Genomic DNA, 9,633 nt, shown 5'->3' with positions numbered 1-9,633 from the left:
CCGTTGTTCTCAATGTGGTCCCCCCTACACTGGGGACACACAGGATGCCAACTCACGGAATGTTTCAGGGAACACCTCTGGGACACGCACCAAACAACCTCACTGCCCTGTGGCTGACCACTTCAACTCCCCCTCCCACTCCACCAAGGGCATGGAGGTCCTGGGCCTTCTCCACTACCAAATTGTAGCCACCCTGACACCTGGAGGAAGAACGCCTCATCTTCCACCTTGGAACCCTCCAACCACATGGGATCAATGTTGATTTCACCAGTTTCCTCATCTCCCCTTTCCCCATCTCATCTCAGATCCAACCCTCTAACACAGCATCACCCTCATGAACTGTCCTACCTGTCCATCTTCCTTCCCACCTATCCTCTACACCCTCCTCTCCGACCTATCACCCTCATCCCCCACCTGCATCTACCTAACCCCCATCCTCCTATTGATCTCTCAGCCGTCTTCGCCGCTCCCCACCCCATTCCCCACATCCCACATTCCTGATGAAAGGCTAATGTCCAAAATGTCGACTCTCCTGCTCCTTGGCTGCTGCCTAACCTGCTGTGTTTTTCCAGTACCACACTTATTCACTCCGATCTCCAGCGTCGGTGGTCCTCACTTTTTCCATGGTTGACTTCTTGCTCATAACTTCATTCTGATAGAGATGAGAAGGAGGCTGCATTTACAGATATTTCCACCTCACCTCAATAAGTGCTCTTTGCACTTCCAATCTTGTCACGTCAGTGAGTAAAAGATTCTGCCCCACGTATCTTGGAAACCCGACGAGTTTGCAGATATTTGAATGTTCCATAAATAAACTGTTTCGTTTTAGACTAAATCTGCCTTGCTTTGAGATAAAGAGGAGGCACAACAACCCAGTGCACTCGCAACATTCTGACTTTAATAGCATCTGTCTGGATATGATTTGGATTCTCTGGATTTGAGCATTAATGTTTTACTGTCATCATTGATTCGTACCTTGAAATTACAGGGCTCTTTAAGTAACAATATTTGGTGACTTATGTAGACAAGTATTGGTACATTTTATGACATGTTTGAAACTATTTCCAGACAAAACCTATGACCTGCAAGGCGGGCCACACAAACTCAGAGAAAATGAACCATTTGATGCTGCATGAAAGTTCTCAGAAACACCTCATAATACCAGGCATCTTTGAAGTGCAATCACTTTTTCCCACAGCAAAGTTCCAAATGCAACAATAGACGAATGCCTGGTTCTTCTGGCTTTGGTAGAATTGGTCAGGACATTGAATGAATTTCCTGTTCTTCTATAAATAGTACGATGGCTACGCAACCCATTAAACTGCCAGGAGCAGTCGTTTCAACTGCATGAAGTGTGCTTTTCAGTAGACAAATGGTCACACTTTGCATCATTTTGGGAAAAAGTCCGATTTTCCTCCACATTCCTGATTCCACGCCATTTTCCTTTGCAATTTTTCCAGTTGTGAATGCCTAGTGTGCAAAATACATTCCCCCGCCTCCCCCCCAACTGAATTGGTGTATTTTATATTGAGGATGGAAACTGCATTCCTCCCATGCGCTATTTACATTTGGTGGTAGGGGGTTTTGGAAGGCTGGTAAAAATTTGGCATATCTAGGAGTCCATGAAGGAAATGTGAAATCTGTGGAGGAGTTTTGAATATTCTGAAAGGTAAGTGCAAATTCTTTCATAGCTACAGATTTCCCTATTAGATACTCTATTGCAATGATAATGTGTTTTAATGCAGTGATTTATGTCAGAGATCTGCCCTTTAAAATATACAACCTACACATTAGGCAGCCTTGTGTATTTGTTTACATGTCTGATAATGACTTTTTCTAATTAGACAAATAGAATGAATAATGTTCAAAATGTCCTGTCAGCCAGTGTAGTCATAATTGCTACTATGATTTAGATGGTTTGGGTGGATAAGGGAACATTATGCTTGAAAATAATTCAATAATTTTGCAGAAGTATAACCAGCCTTATAATGACTGACAAAGGTTCTGGTTTGAAATTCAAATTGTTACCTTCTGTTCTGTCCATCTCAGTGAGTAACTGAGGCAATTATAATGCTGGGCTGTGCTTCAAGGTCGAATGCATTTCATTCATTCATCTAAGAATAGCTAACAGTTTCAAGAAATTGGATTAACAGATTGCCACCTTGTACTGATTGCTGGTTTATTGACACCAGCTAATAAGATTATAAGAATTTTTTTTCCAAGTGTTATGAAGGTGTAGAAGTGTACTGTATCTTTAAGAAAGTTAAAAGCTAGCAGAACTACCTGACAGCACCAAGTGTTCTCAACAAGATGTAATGCAACCTTTTGGTCCAGCAGCTGGTTGCCTGGATACAAAAACAAATTCAAATTAGCCCAATCAGTTTAAATTATACCCTAAAAAAGAACCAAACTCCAATCAAGTTTGAATTTAGTATATTGACAATATTAAAAACCAATGACACAATCCGGGCAAACGTCAACAGTTGAGAGAGGACTGCCAAGCCTCCAGCATTTACAGACTGCCCGGAGAATTAGCTCTCTTAAAGGTACCTATAATGATCAGTGAGTTTTGAAACAGAAATTCCTAAGAAGAAGAAAATCTACAGAGAAGATACCAAGAGAAGATTCGACAGCTGGCTGGTTTTGAAATTTGAACGGTGGCTCAGTGGTTAGCACTGCTGCTTCACAGCACCAGGTTCGATTCCAGCCTCGGGTGACTGCCTGTGTGGAGTTTGCACATTCTCCCCGTGTCTGCGTGGGTTTCCTCCGGGTGCTCCGGTTTCCTCCCACAATCCAAAGATGTGCAGGTCAGGTGAATTGGCCGTGCTAACTTGCCCATAGTGTTAGGTACGTTAGTCAGAGGGAATGGATCTTGGTGGGTTACTCTTCAGAGGGTTGGTGTGGACTTTTTGGGCCGAAGGTCCTGTTTCCATAGTGTAGGGAATCTAATCTAATCTAATCGGGGGTTTTATCAGACTAGTATTAGAGAAGGGAAAGTAAAGAATGGAGTTGTAATAGTTATTAGTTAATTATTCTCTGTTAAGAAATAAAGTTGTTACTTTTTACTTTAACTAGTTCTTGGCCTCTCGAATTTTCACAGATTACTGCATGGGATAAACCTGTTCTGTGTTCCTGGTTTAAATTAAGCAGGGGGGGTTTACCCCGTGACGTAACACATGGTAGAATATTCTCCTCAGTATCAATAATATAGAGGCGTTTATGGAGTTGATAGCCCATGGATATGGAGGTGGTCAGATATTTACTTTATTCCTTGGAATGTAAAATATTTTCTTTTGGAATTGCATTGAATCTGAGGAGTGTTCAAGGTGCACATTGACTGAATGGCTATGGAGGATACATCGGAGACATAGAAGTGTCTTGGAAGAAATAGAGTTGGCATGGTGTGATCTGGAGATCTTGGGTTGGTCAGGAGGTGGTAGGTGAAGCTGAGGGAAGTGAGAAAGGAGCTTTAGTGTTGCACAAACACTGTCGGATGCTGGTATATTGTGATGAGGAACTGAGGTAGGTGTTTTAACTAACCCACCTCCACACTCACAAACCATACAACAAACCCGATGCTGGTGTGAAAAGGCAATAGTAACATGTGAAGTCAGGTATGGGTCAGGTCTGTGTGCACAGAACTGAGTTTTCTTGAGGCTAGAGGAAGATTTATCTCTGGGCCTTGGTTTAACATCTAATCCAATGGATGGCACCTTCAACAGGGCATCTCCCAAAGTTCCACATGAGAATCAGCTGAGTTTACTTACAGGCCCTAGTGTGGGACTGAAAGCCACGACCTTCAAAATCAGATATGCAAGAAATCTCCCAATGAAACAATGCTGACAACTGAAACTCTATTCTGCAATCTACCATATATACGCTGTATAATAAGAGACCTCCTTGAATCAAGATAGGAACACAGAGAACGTTTTACATCACCATCTCCAAATCACTTGACATCATTATATTTTACAAATGTATTTGTCTAAACCAAGAGTATGCTCAGTGACCAAACCTTCACAATCAGCTGAGACAGAGAATACTATACAGTCATCACCCTCTGAGTGAAGAAATTCTACCTCATTTCATAACTAAATGGTTTACCTCCTCAGCTGAAACTGTTTTCTCTGATTCTAGATCCCAGCTAAGAGTAACATTCTCACCCTGTGGAGCCTTATAAGAATTTTGTATGTGATCATCTCTCATTTTTCTAAACTTTAGAGAATACAGGCACAATTATTTTAATCTCCCTGATTGACTGTGCTTAAATTTTATAATCTGGGATTGATTCACTGTAATTGGTATATGATGACACACAGCACAAAAAGGGAGATTATGACATGCTGCTTAGATGAAAAATCCACCTTTTTATATTCATGCTAAGATCTAAGCCATGCCTATTACAATAATAGTAAATGTTAGAAATTATTAAATTTTAACATTCACCATCTGATTATTACATCTGAGACTTTCACTGGACAGTTTTTTTTGAAAAGGAATAAACCCCATTAGCCTAAAATGGTAGCAGTGGTCATCTGACCACAGATTGAGGAAAATTTTCTGAGGTTCATGTGGAAGTCAGATAAATTGCAATTACTATTTGCATCTAAAGACAGTGAAACCAGGCAACTGAGTCAACATAAAGAATTTCATCACTCCTGTTTAGTTCACACATGTATGATAATTTCAAATAATGGGACATGAAAGGCTGGCCCACCAGTTAGCCAATGGAGCCAGACCCTGGACAACACACTGAACTACTTTTCAACAGCTGCTTTGGAGTAGTAGAGCAGAGAGAAGGAAAAACGAAATCCATCTGTTTCTTCTGTGATCTTGCCAAGTGATGTCTGTGAAATAGCAACTTGGAAAAGCAACCATTCACCAAGGATTCAAAGGTATTTATTGATTCCGCTATTGCTGAAAATGCGAGTCAACAATTAACCAACTGTGGTCTCAATTTAAAATCTTACACCTCAAAGACTCTAAAGACTGAACAGTGTAGCTTTACTTCTTTCTGCCTGTACCACCCTCTTTGAAAAAAAATGTATTAATTGTTTATATATGTGTTTGATGTTGCATTGTCTTTTTTCTTGAGGTTAGTTGATATTAAAATGCCTCCTAATTTCACACAAGACTTGGAGTTTGGCTCTTTCATTTTAATTGAAATGTGATGGCTGCATGCTTACAAGAATTTAAAACAATTGTTGCAACAGACCAAGAGTGCGTTAAAAAGAGGGAAGCCAATTCCTCTCCTCCCCTGGTCATAACCTACGTGTCATTGACTTTGAAGTACTTGTCAGAATATAAAATACACCCTAATGACTTTAGGGTAAAATGCAAGGTGTGGTGTATTACTGAGTCATGCAGAATGGATTCTTATCATTCTAAATCTATCAGAATTGCTAAAATTAAAATTAACTTCATGCAACAATCAGCCATTGCTGATGGTTATACATCGACTCTGCTAGAAGTAAGGACCTTGGCTAAAGGCAGAATTAGGTTCACTTCTCATATGCTCCATGATCATGTAAGTAGTTAACACTCCTGAGGTCAGATGAGTAATGTTGTATGTTCCTCCACTGCTAATGCACTTCAGAAAACTGAGCTTCCATCTAAACCTTTGCAAGAGAAATGACTCTCTGGGTGAGGTATTGGAGAACTGCCAGGTCCTGGCTCACAGATTGGAATTAATATGCACCTTCAGAAGAATTAGAATATTAACAATATCTGATTCACAAAGCCCAAACAACCTGAGAAACTGGCGTTGTACTGAATACTTAGCTGTCGGTGCTAAATAGAATTTTAAAAATTAGTTTATTATTGAACAAAGTGCCAAGTAAACATGAAAACTTGGATATGCAATCCACCTTGTATTGTGAGACTATCTACTTTTTTTTCTACTATTTATCAATGGGAACTAACTCTAATCCATCCCTAATTGAATAGGTAAGTAATTGGTGACCCACATTCATAAACTGCTGAATTACTTATAGTGTTTCTTTCCACATGGTCTTGATACAATGAAATGGCTTGCTAGGTCATTTCGGAGGGTTACAGTGAGTCAACCACATTGCTGTGGATGTTGAGTCAGGTGTTGCCAGACTGGGCAAGGATTCTTTAGAAAAATATGAGCGAACTAGATGGATTCCTATGACAATCCAGTAATTTCATGATCTTTTTTCCAGATTGATTAATTTAATATGAATTCTTCCAGTTTGCAAGGTAGTGTTAGAACTCACTAGGCTAGGCCGAAGGATCACTCGTCCAGAACATCACTACAATGCTACATTTCCTTTGTAATTAAGTGGCAACAATGTCACAATCAAGTTTTTCTACCATGTCAAGTTAATATTTAATTATCAGTAATACTTAATGGGTTCACCATATGGTACAGAAAACATGAAGAAATTTTGACACAAATTGATGCTGAAAATCCAAATTTAAACTTTCTTGAACTTTGAGAGGCTTGGAAATCATAAAACTGACATAATTCCTTAAAGCAATAGGATTAGAAGCAACTTAATGCAAACAGACATAAAGAAATGAATGGGACAAAGACTTGTCAACAGATATTTGAATTTTTCATCAGATTTGGCCCTGGATCTTAATGTAATAATAATGTTGAAACTATTAGCACTCATATTACAGAGTAAACTGAAGTAACATTTGAGGTCTACATTTGTGCAGTTAGATGTGGAATCTAGAAGGTGCTTGCCAGATTGTTGGCTTCAGTTTGCGCTTATACACTGAGGATTGAAATCACCACTATGTATGGACTTAGTGCAAATGCTAATAGTTCCCACTAAAAAAATCCAAGACTTCATTCAGGAATAAATGAGTTATCAACAGCATAACTGATCATTTCTGCTGAAGAGCCTCTCTGATCCTGAAAAACGTTCACTATCTCAGAAGATAATCAAAGTTGTGGATTTACTCTTTCACAGTTTGTTTTAAATACCTTACTCCCTTAATCCTATCTGTACTTAACTCCAAATTATATTTTCTGCTTTATTCTCTGTGAATCTGAGTGATGATTGATTAGTTGAAGAGCCTCATATATTTTGGATCACCTGGATCCTCTCTGGATCACGTGCCTGGTGACAGGAAGTCTCTACTTTAAAGTTAGTTTTACATTTTGTGGGGTAAGTGTTTGTAAGCTGAATGACAAGCCCTGTTCCTTTGCAACTAATTACATAGAGTCGTGCAGCATGGAAACATGTGCTTTGGTTCAGCCAGTCCATACTGACCATAATCACAAACAAAACAGTCCCACCTACCTGCACTTGGCCCATATCCCTCCAAACAGTTCTTATTCTTATACTTATCTAAGTGACTTTTAAACATTCTAGCTGAACCTGCATCCACCACTTCCTCTGCAAGTTCATTCCACACATGAACCGCTCTCTGTGTAAAAATGTTGCCCCTCATGTCCTTTTTAAATCTTTGTCCTCTCATCATAAAAATGTGCCCCCAAATCTTGAAATTCCTCACCCTAGCGAAAAGACATCTGCCATTCACTTTATCAATGTCCCTCATAAACCTCTATAAGGTCAGCCCTCAACTTCCTACACTCCGGTGAAAACATCTAGCCCACCCAGCCTTTCCTTATAACTCAAACCCCCCATTCCCTGCTGATCTAGGCCAATGTTAATGGAACCTAGAAGAGAATGTTTTGGCATAGTGACATATTGCATACCCATTTCCATAACTCGCTGTCTTGTTGCTATCTTGCAAAGGTTATTAATGCATGAAAGGAAGCTTTTCAAGGTTTTTTTTGTTCTCTAGGCTGAATATTGATCTGATGCCTAACAATATTGATTAGCACTAAAATAATGCTTATTTGATTACTGTGTACAAAGAGCCTATGGGTCAGTGTTTAGGGAAAGCATATACCAGAGAAATGTTGAAAATCCATAAAAGTTCAAAACTTTTATACGGGGAAATCAACACTCCCTCGTTGAGTTTGAGTTTCGTGGGGAACAGAATTGATTTAACAACACGTTCGAGTGGAATACCGCAGCCCCACTGACGGTATAGTGAGTAAGGTTTCTCGATGAGTCATGTGTGCCGGGTAATTTGTTTTTTTTTGCTTTATAGGAACCAGATAAACACTGGATTTAAAAAAAATCAATAATCTCCACGGGGCGTTCATTCAAACTCCCCTCGTTCCAGCAGTCCCTTGAGCAGTAGTCTATAATGTGTTAAGAACGAAATTGAACCCAAACACCTTCTACCAGTCTCACTTTGCACAAAATCTATATTATTTTGTCCTTGAGTTCAACACCCTCCCTTCCATAATCATAAATGTTTCAAAAATACTTTTTAAATGAGATATAATTATCTTATGTAAGAGTTTCAAAAATCATTTTCCGTAATGTCGAATTCCTAGCGAGCCTTATCCGCAGAAGTGTCCTTAAAGTTGCGAGTCTCTTAAAGACCAGCCTTAATTTCAGTTGTACAAGGGAAATTGTACAATTGATTCAGGAAGCACTGGGCGTGAGTTAAACGAGAGGCGGGATTGGGAACTAACAGGTTGTGGAGAGGAAAGTGCCCGAGGGGTTTGATACCAGAGGGGACTGTACAGCTTTAAGGCAGGTTGGTTTCGGAGCTAGGTAGGGTATTGGCGGAGGGCTGGCTCAGTGAGGGGCAGGGTGTAGGTTTGACAGAGGGGAGGAAGACAACCTCTCAAAAACAAAACGCGTTTCATTCTTTGCTGCAGGGATTGGGAAAGATGGCGTGTCGGAGAGGGCAGGTGTGGTTACCTGTGTGTAAGTCATGAGGAGGTGGAGAGAGAGAGAGGGAGGGAGGCGAGGACTCCGAGCCATCTTCCGGGAAAGGCGTTTGTGGGGTGGGAGGGGGAGAAAGAAAGGCAGCCTCAGTCCCTGCCAGAGGACATGCTGATCCAGTCTTGGTTAGCGCTGCCCACTGTGTGACTGAGAGCAGCTCACTCATCCCTCTACCGCCTGGGGTTCCCACTCTTCAACCCTTTTTGTTTTGCTGACAGCCAGCTTTATCAATTTCCAAATTGGTTTCCCAATGGAATAATTTTGCAACTGCCTCGGGTTTGGGTATTTAAAAAATATATATATATACATCTATAATTTTTAAGTGTAAATGGCAGTGGAAAGGAATGTGGAACAGCAGCAGCAGCAGCAGCAGCAATCCTCCGGGGGTAAATTGCCAGCTCCCCGGTGCCGGGATGTGGATGGGACGGTGTTGCCTTTGCTGGGGGGTCTGGGGAGGTACCAGAAGAAGATCCTGCTCCTGACCTGGATCCCCGCTCTCCTGATCGGGCTGAGCCGCAGCTCCGACTGCTTCTTCACCGCCGAGCCGGAGATCCTGTGCTGGGCGAACAGCAGCAGCAGCAGCAGCAGCCGCTTGGCCGGAGCCCCCGGGGGACACGCCGCTCACGCCCTGGTCTCCGCGAACCGGAGCGGCCGGACACTCACCCACAGCGGCGGCGGGGAACGGGCGGCGGACGCCGGCCCCTCCGGGGCCAACAGCAACAGCAGCCAGAGCTGTCGGTGCAAACACCGGGAATACAGGATACCCGCCGCCCTCACCCACAACATCGTCACCAAGGTAACGGGGGGGGGGGGCGGGTTTGGGTCGGGAGAGGGGGGGCGGGTTTGG

The 9,633-nt window shown here is 41.7% G+C and overlaps 1 protein-coding gene across 1 annotated transcript in view; it reads left to right on the top strand.

Annotated features, from left to right (window-relative positions):
- Positions 1-8,489: 8,489 nt before the first annotated feature.
- Positions 8,490-9,633, top strand: part of LOC122564500 (solute carrier family 22 member 23) — a 108,917-nt gene continuing 107,773 nt past the window's right edge. The window contains exon 1 of the mRNA XM_043719476.1: positions 8,490-9,582. Within this exon, the coding sequence (XP_043575411.1) occupies positions 9,115-9,582 (468 nt within the window). The 5' untranslated portion in view covers positions 8,490-9,114. The remainder of the gene's footprint in view (positions 9,583-9,633) is intronic.

The sequence above is a fragment of the Chiloscyllium plagiosum genome, chromosome 29 (genome assembly GCF_004010195.1).
Source record: "Chiloscyllium plagiosum isolate BGI_BamShark_2017 chromosome 29, ASM401019v2, whole genome shotgun sequence".
In the NCBI taxonomy this organism is placed as follows: domain Eukaryota; kingdom Metazoa; phylum Chordata; class Chondrichthyes; order Orectolobiformes; family Hemiscylliidae; genus Chiloscyllium; species Chiloscyllium plagiosum.
Note: the sequence above shows the minus strand (reverse complement) of the source record. Positions and strands in the feature narration are given on the sequence as shown.